The sequence below is a fragment of the Anguilla anguilla genome, chromosome 4 (assembly GCF_013347855.1).
Source record: "Anguilla anguilla isolate fAngAng1 chromosome 4, fAngAng1.pri, whole genome shotgun sequence".
NCBI lineage: Eukaryota > Metazoa > Chordata > Actinopteri > Anguilliformes > Anguillidae > Anguilla > Anguilla anguilla.
Window position 1 is genome coordinate 29,439,545 of NC_049204.1, and position 15,108 is coordinate 29,454,652.

At 43.4% G+C, this 15,108-nt stretch overlaps 2 protein-coding genes across 3 annotated transcripts; one reads left to right on the forward strand and one right to left on the reverse strand.

The window, feature by feature from the left end:
* Positions 1–3,035: 3,035 nt before the first annotated feature.
* On the reverse strand, positions 3,036–11,831 carry LOC118226381 (pre-mRNA-splicing factor 38B-like). Its single transcript, XM_035415959.1, has 7 exons — positions 11,284–11,831; positions 6,750–6,818; positions 6,382–6,533; positions 6,128–6,188; positions 4,701–4,918; positions 4,436–4,608; positions 3,036–4,240 (listed from the first exon to the last, which is right to left on the reverse strand). The coding sequence occupies exons 1-7, from the start codon at positions 11,506–11,508 to the stop codon at positions 3,390–3,392; spliced, it is 1,749 nt and encodes a 582-aa protein (XP_035271850.1). The 5' UTR covers positions 11,509–11,831; the 3' UTR covers positions 3,036–3,389.
* A 44-nt stretch (positions 11,832–11,875) lies between these two features.
* On the forward strand, positions 11,876–14,890 carry henmt1 (HEN methyltransferase 1). 2 transcript variants are annotated; one of them, XM_035415955.1, is made up of 6 exons: positions 11,876–12,291; positions 12,547–12,659; positions 12,747–12,881; positions 13,189–13,371; positions 13,503–13,683; positions 13,855–14,890. In XM_035415955.1, exons 1-6 carry the CDS (start codon positions 12,214–12,216, stop codon positions 14,338–14,340), a joined length of 1,176 nt encoding a protein of 391 aa, XP_035271846.1. In that variant the 5' UTR covers positions 11,876–12,213; the 3' UTR covers positions 14,341–14,890. The 2 variants fall into 2 exon arrangements, with proteins under 2 accessions (XP_035271846.1, XP_035271847.1); XM_035415956.1 differs by having other exon boundaries at positions 12,290–12,378.
* The last annotated feature ends 218 nt before the right edge of the window (positions 14,891–15,108 follow it).

The following is a 15,108-nucleotide window of genomic DNA, read 5'->3' on the forward strand; positions in this document are numbered from 1 at the left end:
CTACACACAGGTAGCTCAGGATATTAGTCACTGTGCTGCAGTTGAATTCAGCAGCCCCTTTTAAGCATCACACTGCTCACCTCCATGTTCTGAGGGAGGGGCTAGAAAAGGTGCTCGGAACATTTTCGGCTTTACATCACCCCGACCAGCCTACCCCAGCCTCTGGGGATCCCATTCAGCGGCCAAAGACAGAGGTCAGGCCATTTACTGGAATAGCCGCACTCACATGGATACTGTTTGACTGAATATTATTGACCAGATAGACACTGTTACTGGCAGGGAACCATACAGATACAGCGTTGAAATTCAGTGAGACCTGCCTAAGACCTGTCTGCAGTGTCAAGGCATGGGCATGCAACAGGGAAATAAAATGTGGTGGAGCAACAGGGCTGCAGTGGCCTGCGACCATGGAGTGAGGGACAGGGTTGTAGGGATCCTGTGAACTCCGGGTGAGGAATAAGACTGGAGCTGTCCGTGAGGGGCAGGGAAAAAGAAACAGAGAAGAGAAGGTTAAGCACTGTGATTCCATCCAGCTACTAGATAATCCTCATCCACCAGTGTATAACCTATAATGCTAAAGCAGCCACTACTGAGAACCCCCTACTGGAGCCCAAACTCGATTTCAATTTATGTTCTAACCTTGCAGGGCTAAGGAAGACTATGTATTCGTGGACTATGCTAAGCTACCTTCCCCCCTCTGTGCTATAGCCCAGAACAACGAGCTGGGCTAGGCTGATATGGGAACATTTGGTCCTGCTGGATTGAGGGGCCGCACTGCTAGGATGCCCTGACCCGCTCAGCAGTCCATACATCAGCATCTAACTTCCTAAGCTCCATGATTCAACTTAGTCATTCACCAGGATAAAGGACTTCAGGATTGGCTAACTAGGAATGACTAAAGAGGTATTTTTTTCAGCCTACACTTTCTTGGTGGAGTGTAGATTACGTAAAATAGGTAGAACTTTCTGAATCGAGCCGTTTTAACCGCTAGCACCCTTGTTTGACGTCCACATCTCTCGCTGACCCAACTACCCTGGATGAAACCAAAGAAACCATCAGCCAACTCGCAAATGAAAAGGAATGATTGATGAACGAGACAAGTACTGACAATCAGCTGTTATTCTACATGATTATATGTTCCACCATTTTACAGAAACAGCAAAATTGGCAGATGACTGACAGGTGTTAACAGGTGGTCAGGTGTTTCCTTTTGCATGGATCTTTCACACAGACAAGAGCAGTGAGTCTTGGTTTAAGACTTTGTTTGCTTCTGTAGAGACTGCATTTGGAGTCAGAGGCATACACCATCATGAAGACCAAAGAACTAACTTTGGCTGAACAATTAATCTGTGAGCTGAGAGAACAAAAGAATTAAGGATAGCACAGAAACAAGGCGTATCAAATACAGCAGTTTGGAAAGTATTGAAAAATAAGGAAACCACTGGTGGACTCAGCAATAAACACCGTACAGGTCGGCCACAGAACTGCATCTGATGAGACAAATCCCAAGAGCTGTGAAGAAAAACCCTAAAACATCACCAGCAGTCTCCAGAGGGCAGCGGTGAAAATATCCCAAGTCACCATATGCAGAAGAATTAGACAGCAGTATAGAGGCTACACTCCAGGATGGAAACCTCTCATCAGCAGCAAGAATCCAAAGGATAGATTAGAATTCACCAAAAAAAATAGGGAAGCCAGAAGAGTTCTGGAACAAAGTTTTATGGAGAGATGAGACCAAAATAAACCTTTATCAAGGTTTGCAATGGGAAGATGAAAATGTGGAGAAAGGAACAGCCCATGATTCAAAGCATACCACTGAGAAATATGCAGTAGGTACTTTCATGGGCTTGGGCATGTATAGCTACTTCTGGAACAGGCTCACTAATCTTCATTGATGATGCAACAGAGGATGGCAGAAGGATGAATTTAAAAGTGTACAGACAGATTTTATCTGGCTAAGTACAAATTCTCATCAGCCAGCATTTCCATTTCTTCAGCAAGACAATGACCCCAAAAGCATTCATCAATGGGAAAAAGAAAAAAGTTCTTGACTGGCCAAATCACCCGATTTAAATCCAATAGAGCATGCGATTGCTGAAAAGGACACTGAAGACAGAAACCTCCAAAATAGAAAAAGATCAACTGAAGGTAGCTGCAGTAAAGGCCTGGAAAAGCATTTCCAAGAAGACACCAAATGTTTGGTGATCAAGTAGACTTGATGCAGCTATTGCATTTAAGGGTTTTGCAACCAAATATTAGGCTATTGCTTTGATTTATTTTTAAGTTCATATGTTAACTTGATTTTACATAGCTGAAAAAAGGGGAACTCATCACAAACACAGTCATTTCTGTACAATAGATGTGACATTCATGGCATAAATACCGTGAAATACGAGCAGACTAATTTGTCCAATTCTTATTTTGATATCAAATCCAAATGCCTTAAGAAAAATAACAAATTTCACTTTACTGTTACCATACTATTGGAGGGCACTGTGTATAGAGTACAAGCGATATTGATAACAGAACGTCAGCAAGCCTCCTGCCTTATCAGGGGAGAAATTTAGTTCTTGTCTCAGGTCCACATGGGATTTCAGGCCCTGGGAGTGGCAGATTAGATGTGCAGCACAGGGACAAAAAAGTCTTTGTTATTGATTCCCTAATGAGGTCACGGCTAACCTGGAATACAGCCTCCATTCTGCACAGAAACTAGAGGCAACAATACAACAAAGCCTGGCTGGATTCTTGACTAACGAAAAATGGGGAAGGAAAACAAGAGATTCAAAAATAGGGCAGATCACTTAGGGAAAGTATGTTTGGATTTTTTGCCCAGCAAAAATCTAAATATGAATATATGCACTTCCAAATGGATGGCTATTCTTTTCAAAGAAGTAAAGGCAATAATTCAGAGTCAGAGAATAGGAAGGAAAATAACCCATTTGCAACCACAGGTTCCTTAATGAACCCAAATTTTACATTTGGTTTTAAACTGGTGCATGCATGTTTTTGCTCTTTACACACTGCAACACACTATGTCATCCGTAAAAGTTTTTTATTAGAAAAAAATTGCAACGAGGCAATTAACCAAATACAGCACAATTTCAGGCAGTCTTGACCCCTAATACAAATATACCATAGTTGGTGCTCCATTTGCCTTAAAACATTCTCAGACTTATTTACAAAGCAATTTTGAAAACAAATGATAAAAATTAAAACCTTTGCATCACAACTCAAGTTTTGGGGTACAATGGCGGTTGAAGATGACACAAAGGCACTTCCCTACAATGAGAAACTTAAACAAGCGGCCCAAGAAAACCTAGAGATGCATTTCCGTACTAAACAAGCAAATTACAAAAGAAACTAGTGAGAGAACGAAACTGAAGATTAAATTATGTGGACCCTGTCTTTCTCTCCTGCACCTGTTCCTCTCCCTCTGTGCTTTGGCATCTGCGCTGGTCCTTGGAGTCGCCGTGCTCCCGGCGGTGCCTGTGGGGCCTCTCCTTGCTGTGGCTTTGGGGCCTCTCCTTGCTGTGGCTTTGGGGCCTCTCCTTGCTGTGGCTTTGGGGCCTCTCCTTGCTGTGGCTGTGGGGCCTCTCCTTGCTGTGGCTGTGGGGCCTCTCCTTGCTGTGGCTTTGGGGCCTCTCCTTGCTGTGGCTGTGGGGCCTCTCCTTGCTGTGGCTTTGGGGCCTCTCCTTGCTGTGGCTTTGGGGCCTCTTGGCAGGCCGCTCGGCCCTGTGCCTGCTCCTGCTGCGGCTGCTCCTGCCGGCGTGGGTCCTGCTGCGGCTGCCACTACGCTGCCTCCGCTCCCTGCTCCTGCTGCCGCTCCTACTCTGGCTGTGCTTCTTCGCCTTGTGCTCCTCCCTGTGCCTCTTCTCCTCCCTCTCTTCCCTGTGCCTCCTGTCCTCCGTCTCTCCTTTGCCCCGCTTGTCTTTTGTCCTCTCCCCGCCATCTCTAAACCTGCCCCTGTCGCTAGCCCTGTCCCTGTCCTTGTCGCTAGCCCTGTCCCTGTCCTTGTCCTTGTCGCTAGCCCTGTCTCTGTCATGGTCGCGGTCCTTCCTCCTGCTCCGGTCCCCGTCGCTTTCCCTCTCCTTCTCGCGGTCCTTGCGGTTGTTCTTCCAGTCCCGGCTGGCAGAGCGACTCCGGCGGTGGTCCTTGCTCCGGCTGCCCCGTCGGTCCGTGGCGCGGTCCAGGCTTCGCGAGCGCCGCCGCCCTTTGTCCCCCCTGTCCCTGTCACTCCGGTCTCTGTCCTTCTCACCCCTCTCCACTCGTTCCCTGTCTCTGTCCTTCTCACCCCTCTCCCCCTGCTCCCTGTCTCTGTCCTTCTCACCCCTCTCCCCCTGCTCCCTGTCTCTGTCCTTCTCCCCCCTCTCCCCCCGCTCCCTGTCTCTGTCCTTCTCAACCCTCTCCCCCTGCTCCCTGTCTCTGTCCTTCTCACCCCTCTCCCCCCGCTCCCTGTCCCGGTCTTTGCCGTCCCTCTCCTTCCTCTGGCGCTCGCGCTCCCTCTCCAGCTCCCAGTCGAAGCTGGCGGAGCCGTGCCCGTCCGGGTGGTGGCTCCTGCTCCTCGACCTCTTGGGCGACCTCCGGGGGCTCGGGGTTCTTCTGGGAGTCCTGCGGAAAGAGCAGAGGAGAAGGTCACCAGGCACGAGCGGCAGGAGGAGCGAACCGGCAGATACTGAGAGGAGGCCTCCTCAGGGGGTCACCTGTGCTCAGCGTGCCACTCTGGCTCCTCCGCCTCCTCTTGGCCCTCCTTGTTTGGGATCTTCCTGGGCCTGCTCTTCATCTGCTGGTCTATCATCTTCTGCACTGGCACGGGGATGCGTGGGAACAGCGTGGAGAACCACTCCAGCTTGGTCAGGAAAGAGCGCAGCATTTCCCCTACCGTCATGACGCATCCACCGCCGGCTTTTACGTCCAGCTCCTGGAAAACACGGCCATCCGTGCCATTAGCAACTCATTCCCCCCACAGCCAGTCCAGCCTGAATCTCACCTCAAAGTGTCCTCAGAGTTGTGCAATTACTGATCCTTAACAAAGGTCTACCAAGATTTCAGTCATCAAATCCAGGCATAACATTTGTGATGACCAAGTACCCAATGTTCACCTCTGTATTCATTAAGCTTAATATGGACAAAAAGCAATCATCCTTATAAGCTAATTCTGAGAAAGGTCAAGATTTAATGATCAGAGGAAAGGTGGTAAAATTAACTGCTGCTCAGCTAATTTAAAGATGTTTACACTACAGGTTCCTTTCAATAAAAAGACACAATAACAAACCAACTGCCTTTAGTCCAATGAGGAAGAGGCACCGTGAAAAGACCGTTATCCGACCACTGTGTTTAGAGACATGTCCTTACACCAACATCTTTTCTGCTGTGCCGCCCCATAGTTCAAGACGAGTTAGTCAGTTATTGTCTGGCTGAACCTACAGCGTAAGCACAGGTGGAGAGCAATGTTCAAACCAGGTACACAGAAGAAGAGGCTAAATGGTAAAACGGCTGCTTGCACTCACACACACAAACCAACAGTGCTGAGATACAATTTCCAATTCACCTGCTGCACAAGGGAGATCTAAAGAAGAAAACATGGAAATTAGCCAATTGGAAGGAGGTAAAGCGGCACGTCAATGCTGCATAAGAACAAAGAATTCTCAAAAAACACCTTATCAACAGCCAAAGTGTAAATGGATGCCCTCTTTGCTAGTGCCAAGTATACTTCTTAGATCAGGAAAGTAGTATCTTCATCCCTTTAATCTTACATTATTTTGGGGTAAACATTGGCAATAGCTGTGAATATTACACTGGTGTACTACATTGGCTTGTGTGACTACATTTCTGTCAAAAGAAACAGAGCATGCCTATGTTTTAATGTTTATATAAATTACATTTCATTCGTACTTACCATGATAAAACAGGAACAGAGCAGTGACCTAATCTTTATTAACTGCCAGGAACATTTGAGAGACAGTTACATTAAGCCAAATGAAGGCAAAGGTGAAAATTAGCTATTATGCATCACAATATAAAGTAGTGAACTACAGCCTATTTGAATAATGAAAACATGCATTAGGTTATAGAAAAGTATTTGTTTTCAATACCAGTAAGGAAAAACATATTACCCGTGTTAACATACCTCCTCATCATCAAGGAACCCATCAAACCAGTCCAGGAGGTCTGGAGGGGGTTGAGTGTATCTGTTTCACAGCAACAAAGACATCATTTCACAAGAGTACACTGCCACATTCACCAGTACATCAAATTCTCAGGACAGAAATCAGTCCATCTGCTCAAACTGGTCTTGCTAATCAGTGCAGTGAAAGACCAGACATACAGCTATGAACACTCTGTGAGCCCAAAAATGTTTCTTCAGCGAATACACAGGCGTACCTTATGTACATGAACCCGAGGGCTCTAATATAGGGGGAGTCGGTGTGTGTGATGAGACCCATCACCTGCTTGCGTGTCAGCTTCAGGGTGAACAGTTTATACAGCAAACAGAAGGCTGTAGAAACGATGCCTCCGGTTCCAACACCACGGACCTGAAGGAGAACACATTTTCAGAAATCCACACGTCTAGCCAGTGCGTCCCACCAGCGAAAGCGTAACGGACGTAGCAGACGTGCACACTTCCGTGCGATCGATAGGGTGGCACAACTCACTGTCTCTTTTCAGCTTGAAACCAAAGGCTTTCCTACTCTGCACAAAGGACAGGAAGTAGGACAGGAAGTAGTCAAAAGGCACGTACTTCTACTTACCCCTCCGCACATGCCAGTTTGGCCTGCAGTCTTCCTGCTGCCTTTCTCCCATGGCTCAACATGGGTCACCTGAAATGCACACAAAAACACCTTTGTCAAAGTCTGACAAATTTCACTGTTAGTTCCAAAACATAACGATCACAGTTTGACCGAATTTTAAAAATTGATTTTGTTAATGTAGGATGACAGAATGGTCAAATACTTGATAATTCATCCGTGTGCCCTATTCAATTCTGAACCTTGAATAATTTTCAGTTTAGTATTTATTTCTCCCCAGGGCACTGGGTATTGTTATTTTGTTAGAAGTAATGCAAGAGAGAGACAATAAAAGAGCTATGTCTCCTTATGCTACTGTAAGAGGCAGCATAAGCCGCTTTTCCACTGCATGGTACTGCTCGACTCGACTCTACTCGCTTTTGGTACCAGGTACTTCGTTTTCCACTGTAGATAGTACCCCAGTCAATGTAGCTGGTTGTCATTAGCGACACCGCATGAAACGCGTTGCTCTAACCAATCAGTGGTCTGCAGTGTTTTCACGTCACCTTTTGGTATCGCCTCAGCTCACTTGTAACCTCGACGGAGGTGATACCAAAAAAGTACCAGGTACCAGGAACTATCCACAACTTTTGCTCGATGGAAAACCGAAAAGGGCGAGTAGAGTTGAGTTGAGCCGGTACCATGCTGTGGAAAAGCGGCTATAGTATAATGGAGCTTTTCACAGGAAGAGCCTGAGGGAAAAATGAGTCTGGTCATATACAATCCAATATCTCAAACTCTGCTTCATCTGCCACTATGCTGCATTTTAAACTGTTCTGTGACTGAAAGGAGAATAAATACTTCTGATTTGAAGGAACTATGGGTTTTTGGTGAACAGAGTAGTTTCTAAATACTGCCACTTGGTAGACCACACCGAAGTCAGGATATGCTCAAAAAAATAGTAACCACAAACCAAACCACTGTGTTGTTTTTTTAATAAATCTGTAGCAAGTCATATCCAGATCAGCAGACACCCTAAACTGTGAATAGATCTTAAACAGTGAAATTCTTCAGAGCAATTAACAGGGATGACCACATATTAAAAAAACAATTCATGAATCAAATGTCAATGAAAAATACACAATAAATGGCCTATGGTTGGCTTTGACTGCAACCTAGCGGAAACTGCATTGCTGATGAGTTTGAACACACAAATATAGGAAACACAAAATCTTAATTCCTAAAATTTAGGGAAGAAACAAACAAACAAAAAACAGAAGACAAGAAAAAAGTCATCCCCATACATTACATCCAATCATAATCATATGCACAACCCTTCACTGCAAACATATACAGCCAGTGCCTGCTTCAGTGCACCTTGCAGCTTGCTAGCTGAACTGCACAGTGTGCAGCTGGTGGAGGTACACTGTAAGGCTGTCAAAAGTGCAATGAAATTGATTTCGAATATTAGCTTTTGTAATTAGTCAGAGTTCGAATATATTCGAATATCATTTGCCTATAATTCACAAAAATAAGCTGCTTATTGTCGGGCGCAATATGCACGTGACGCTCCCTCTAAACTGGCCTGCGCGTTATTTTCCACAAGCGGGCAGTGGAATAGAGGACAACTTTCATACTAGGTTACTACATCTGGGGCCTCATTTATAAAACGTATTTTAGACTAACTGTGTGGCGCGTACGTAGAAAATCACGTCAAAGTAGTGATTTATAAAATTTCAACATGACTCGATTTGACCGTGGAAACGGTTGTGGCTCTACGTCAGGTCTTCACTGGCGTAAGCACGCAAGTTCATTTTATAAATGAGCCCCCTGCAGTTTCTATAGCCTAATGCGCAAATGAATAAAGCACTTTCTCGAGGATGTAATTTGCCACAACTCGGCATTTATGAATCACAATAATAGGGAAATGATTGTTTATAGGAAATCCCTGGTTATTTCTTAACACAAAAACTATTCATATGGCTAATACCTGTAGCCTAAAACAACATAAATTACTTACTCCGTTTAGTTTGTTTAACTTCTTTCATCATCCAATTTTATAAAAATCTTCAGAACAGAAAGGAAACATAGCCTGCCATGGGAACATTATTTAGCCTAAAATGTTAGCTGACCAGATCTGTTGAACGAAGTTAAAAAAAGAGGCTGGCTCGCGAGGCTAGCTGACCAGTAACGTTAGGTGTCCATGAGCTGGAAGTATCACCGGAGGTTATTAGCCAGGAAAACCAGACGATCCACTTGCTCTGGGTCCAGGGCAGAACGTTTTTTGTTGACAGAGGAAGTAACGTTAGCACAGGAAATGAACTTTGCGTTCAAGAACATGATTCGCCGCATGAAATTAAAGCCTGTATATTCATGTTAATTACAAAACGTGGGATCCAAAACTAATATTCGAATGCTCAAATTTAGGTTTGAACTTAAAAAAAAGAAAAGATTTTCGAATAGTTTGACAGCCCTAGTACACTCATACCCAATCGACCAGAGTGGCTGCTCTAGCGGGGAACACCTGCTGATGGAACCCTCCCTCTCTAGATGACGCTAGGGCCAATAGCACGTTGCAGCCGCAGTGGGCACTGGCTGGGTTCAGCTGTGTACTGAGGGGCATGTCGCTGCAGCATGGACGAGTGCTTTAGTTTGCTGTGCCAATCAGGAGGGCAGAGCCACTTTTCATACATTATTAATAGAACTGCATGCTCTCACTCCTGCAGCCAGAGTATGAATTTTGCTCTTAGGACAGCAAGGCTGTGCAGTGGTTTCCTTCAAACACTGCAAACTCTGAAATGAAGGAACCGAATGCAATATGAGGACTGGTTCCCACATAGACATATTTACCACCATGGCAAACAATTAGAGCAACTCAACAGGCAGCCCAGGACTGGTATGTGCCATGTGATAAACAGCTGCAACTCATTTCTTGTTAATTTTCCCCAGTCTGTGTTTAAAATGTTAAAAAATCTTTTAGGCTGTATTTTGCTGAGTTTCTTGTGCATTTAATTGATCAGAGAGCCACCGGTAAAAAAAAAAAAAAAAAAAAAAAAGCTGTCTTTTTGCAACCAAATTTATGTTATCACCCAGATGAATAAAAGCTTATGGTTAAAAGTAATGCTGACTTGTACCATCAAGTGGAGGATTAACGTGCTATTGAATTTAAGTCTGGAGTTCTCAATTGGGTGCATGAGTGCCGACTGCAATAAAAAGCATCAATTATTATTTTAAATATTTAACATTGTGTTAACCTATTTTCCGTGGTCGAGATTGGCAAAAAGCTGAACAGGCTCTAATAAGGCCATTGTGTTACTTGTGGGGGGCAAACTTGCATTTAAATCACACAATTACATCACGCATCATCAGTCATCTGGCTTATCAGACTACTGCCATGTAATCAAGACTGTACCTTCTGTCCTGTCGCAACCACAAAGAGAAACATTTTTGGGAAGCTTTTTCCTCTTAGTACCAAGGACTTGGAAGAGCAATACCCTTGAATAGTTAAGTACGTTTGTGACAAAGAGGAAATAAATACTTTGTAAAGCCAGAACTGCCAAATCGTTGCTAATGTTTTATATTTTATTGAATTATAACATTAGCCACATACCTAAATCCGAAGAGATTTTCTTCAAAATTTGATGTGGTTACAGAGCATATACTTCAAAGGCAAAATGACACGCGTACAGTACGTTCGAATTTTTCATAATCAGAAATGCTGGACATTTCAAGCAAACACTTAGAGGAAGAAAGTGGAGAAATTAACCATACTTGCGCCGGCACTGAACCGACGCTGATGATTCAATGGACTCGTAGTCCTCGAGAGGGTTGCATAATGCCTGATCAAACGTACAATAACAAAGAACAGAAATCCTGTAAAAGATATTTAAACTGGCAGACTACAATAACATGTTAATTCTTCGACTCAGTAACAGTTAATGATAAACAACGGAAGCAAATTATTCATATTATATTATTGCTATATCGGCTGCACTTATTATAGGAAAACTCGTACTTGCTTGATGGGTAATACCAGCCAGCTAGCTACCTATATGCAAAAATTACAGATATCGTCAGGTGCCCAACAAAATAGCGAACGTTACTACGAGCGTCCGTCAATTCCAAACTGCGAACTGGTTTGCTAACTGGCTATTGAGTTAGTTTGTGTAGTTAGCCTAGTTGACATGCATACACTATGTGGGGTGGGTGAGGGGAATCATACGACCTCACCAGCCGATTTTGACGCTAAATGTGGACCGCAGAATTAATCTGGTGACGAGTGCTACATTCCATACAAATGCATCCATCGTTCCAAGTTTGACTTGCAGTAGGCTGCACCATAATGTTGAGCAAACAACCTTTGGGAATTAGCAGCCAATACTCCAGTATGACGTTAGGCAAACCGCTAGCTATGTTAACGCACTCGTAAACAGGTGCTTGACAGCAAGACACTAATTACACAGCAAATTAGCCTGCCATTAATTAATGTAGCGGTTCTGCTAGCTAAGCATCTAGCGTTAAACAGCGTGACGATTTTAAAAAAAAAAAGCATCCTTACCTTAAAGTAGATCTCGTCCACGACTTCGTGGTAAGTTTTCAGTTCATATAGCTGTACCTTGAAATAAGGCGAGGACAGCACGTTCGTCAAAATCATGGGGTTCAGGTTCATGGTCTTCTCATTGCCCCACAGAGGTAATACATTGCCATGCTTTCCTGATGCAGCGGGTTTATTCACGGCCTGTTGCTGCTGCTGATTCCCCGCCAACGCCGTGTTATTTGCCATATCTCGTAGCTAAAGCTAGCTATGTATCTGGCGCTTACGGTTATTATTCTGGGGACACTAGTTACAACTGTTTTTCCATTAAAACTTGATTTCCGCTCGTCTCTCGGTTAAGTAACGTTACATCCAATATCTAAACACAAACGTTCAACCAATTTACAAAATTACTAAGAAGCCCTTTAAGTATGAGCAAAGACCTGCTTCAACGCACCAGCTAACCGGGGACCAAGATGGCCGTAACTGCAGCCGAAAGAAGCAGAAAATCAGTTTACGTATCGCTCGCACATCCAATGAGATTCACGAAAACATTTTCGAATAGGTTAAATATTGTCTTAGTTTCAGGAAACTGAATAGATCGATCTCCATGGTGGCTCTGAAATTTGCCGCATTATCTTTCAGTACTTCATCCTACAGGAGCCACAATGGTTGCAAATTGCGTAGGTTAGGAAACACAATAAATAGATTAGCCCAGAACGGGCTTAGCCAACCGAATACTGCAAGCAAATAGCTAGTCAAGACTAATTTAGTTTAGTAACGATTGAGCAGATGTTTTGCGCAAAACCTCGCTGGTATTCGTATTGATTTGTGCTTTGTAACTGAGAACCTATCATATCACTTACAGAAATGAATATCTGTTTGTGTGTATTCACGTAACGTACCTAGCGAAAGTTATGAAGACTAACTAATGTTGGCTCAACTTTTTTCGCCATGATGTTCACACCTCCACTGTACAAGCAGAGATACCAGTTTGTTGTAGAGTTTGTTAAAAGGCACAAACCCAAGAAGGTAGCTAGCTCTGGCAATTTTTCTTGTTTTGATCATTCGTAAATTAGAAGATATATGATTTAATCGAAGTATTAATTATTAATTAAGGTGACTTAAACTTGTCTTTTGCTCTGACATGTACACCACGCAAATATATTATTGCTAATAATACTAGACTATTATATTTTATTATATATTAACTAACTTCAGACGCTAATTTGAACATTCGAAGGAAGCACTAACGTTTTAATCGCTCTTTTCTTCTTTTTCTTGAAGGTGGTAGATTTGGGATGTGCTGACTGTAGTCTGCTCAGAAAGCTGAAATTTCATCGTGACATAGAGCTGTTGGTTGGCGTAGACATTGACAGTTCCGTTATTAAACATAAAATGTAACGTTAATTTTTTAATGCATTTTAAAACCATGGTTGATCTTGCGTCGTCATATGAAATGTTTGTATGTTTATTGTTTTTAACAGGTATGCTTTGGCCCCTTTCCCAAGTGAGTACCTGAAACCAGCTGACCAGCCGTTAACAATTGAGCTTTATCAGGGATCTGTCACTGAAAAGGAATTGCGCACCAAGGGATTTGATCTTGTGACGTGCATTGAGCTGTAAGTTATTCTTCTCTTATAGCTATAGTTTATGGGTAATGTCTGTGATAAGTTCCATTTGTGCCACATAATATTGTGATAAAATATATCAGTTTTTATTAACTGGTATTAACTAACTAGATATACTGAAACTAACGTTAGCCTGGTACTATGAACAGGATTGTATTATCTGTCATAATTTACATGGTAAAGAGTTTTTCCATATGAATTTCGTTAATCCAATATTCATTTTTAGAGTTTTTGAAGACATTTTTAAAGCTTTTGGTCAGTATGCTAACTAGGTGTTGTGTACTTTGTTGATGAACAGCATTGAACACCTGCCACTTGCTGAAGTGGAAAGGTTTTCCGAGGTTCTGTTTGGATATATGTCCCCTGCCGCCGTGATCGTCAGCACTCCAAATGCTGACTTCAACCCCTTGCTGCCAGGATGCTCTGGGTTTAGACACATTGACCATAAATTTGAGTGGACCAAAACAGACTTTCAGAATTGGTTGGTATACCAAACAATTAACATGATGCCTTTGCATTTCAGTATTACAGAAGATTGTAATAATTCCATGGTATTTGTACTACTCAGTTCAACCCTTGCTGTGCACTTGAAACTGAGCTCTTCTTTTGCAGGGCTTTGGAGGTGTGTCGATTATACGGCTATGTGGTGGAGTTCACTGGAGTAGGCAAAGCCCCCTCCAATGATGAGAGCATCGGGTTCTGTTCTCAGATCGGAGTATTTCGCAAGGATCCCTACAGAAGTGGTACTTCTGTGAGATGTGAGAACTTGGAAAACACTTCTTCTTACAAACTGGTAAAGGAATTCAACATTCATCAATCAGATGCACAAGTCTGTACTTCATTACAGCACTGTGATTTAGAGTGTAGTTTGCTGCCAGTCATAATCTGCATAACCACAGCATTTTTCAGTCTATTTGAATGGCAAAACTGCGTATTTGAATAATTATGGTGTCTCTCCCTCTAGTTGTATGATGTGGTGTATCCCAGCCTATGTGACAACAATATCTTCCAGAGGACCCTGGTGAATGAAGTCCTGTACTGGGCAGAACACGTCAAGAGGGAATGGCTTGAAGCCTCAGAGAAGGAGGGAGCGGGTCTTCATGTCAGTGACATCACCGCTTTCCCCAATGACCGTCAGGAGCAGGACATTTCAGAAGAGGCGGCACAGGAGCCCTACTTGCAGGGAGGTTCAGTGTGTGTTCCTCTGGCCAGAGTGCTGTCTTTCCCCAGCGTGCACAGGCTGTGTGGCTCTCTGCAGCGACTGCAGGAGGCCCTGCAGGGTGACTGTCGGGTGGCACTGACGGGTGACTCTCTCGCCGTGGCATTAGCCGCAGATGAGGAAGAGGAGACCGATGCGGATGAGGAGTGGGCGGAATGTGTGGGTCCTGCGTGCGCTGAAGCGGTAAAGTGTGCAGTGGATTGCACAGAGGACTGGGACGCAGAGCTTTGATGCCCCTGTGAGATATTACAGGGGATCAGAATGGTGCCTTCTGATTGAGGCATTCTTTAGAATTCGAGTGGCAGTAGTGCAGGCTCAAGGTCAAGGCTTGGATTCTACCACAGAAATTTTGTAACAGATCTGTGGCTCTGCTGTCATCTGATACAGTACACTAAACACTCACAAAAGCTGTAACATGATTTGCTATACATGTAGGTGATGTTGGAATGAAAACCATATTGTTTTTGTGTCCAAGATTAAGCAGTTTTGCTTCAAATATTTCATTTGTTATATTCATTTGTTATATATTTCATCTGCAACATGTGAAACGTTGCAGATTTGTCAAATTGAGAGATTCGTTTTTGTTTATAAAGTCTAAACTGCATCTACTTTTTGTGTCTCAAATGATTCTAGCACAATTGTGGTCATGCATGACCTTTGTTGTTTTTGAAATGTTTCTCTCCATTGTAAATGGTCTAAAATGTTATGGCCTGGTGCTTGAAAAACATGGAACACAAGTATTCACCAATCATCTTCTCATAAAAAAACGAGCTGTATCCATTTTTGATGTGAGATGTTTTTATTTCTATTAGAGGCTTAAAGCTGATGGATTAAGAGCTGGACTCTGACATGGTGTTCAGAAGCACCAGTTAATCATTTGTGCTGAATGCTAACTACACAATTAGTTGGTAAAGGTAGAAAGTGAAATTCATTCGTGCTATATACTTAATGCATTTGATTTGAGATCACATGATGAATATGAAACAAAAGTACAGACAA

Excerpts from the sequence above, each read along its gene's own strand:
- LOC118226381 (XM_035415959.1), bottom strand. The coding sequence starts at position 11,508 with ATGGCAAATAACACGGCGTTGGCGGGGAATCAGCAGCAGCAACAGGCC. Across the intron at positions 6,819-11,283 it reads TGGACGAGATCTACTTTAAG|GTGACCCATGTTGAGCCATG; the intron begins GTAAGGATGCTT and ends TGTGCATTTCAG. Across the intron at positions 4,241-4,435 it reads CAGGGAGCGGGGGGAGAGGG|ACCGGAGTGACAGGGACAGG; the intron begins GTGAGAAGGACA and ends AGAAGGACAGAG.
- henmt1 (XM_035415955.1), top strand. The coding sequence starts at position 12,214 with ATGATGTTCACACCTCCACTGTACAAGCAGAGATACCAGTTTGTTGTA. Across the intron at positions 12,660-12,746 it reads TCCGTTATTAAACATAAAAT|GTATGCTTTGGCCCCTTTCC; the intron begins GTAACGTTAATT and ends TGTTTTTAACAG. Across the intron at positions 13,684-13,854 it reads ACACTTCTTCTTACAAACTG|TTGTATGATGTGGTGTATCC; the intron begins GTAAAGGAATTC and ends CTCTCCCTCTAG.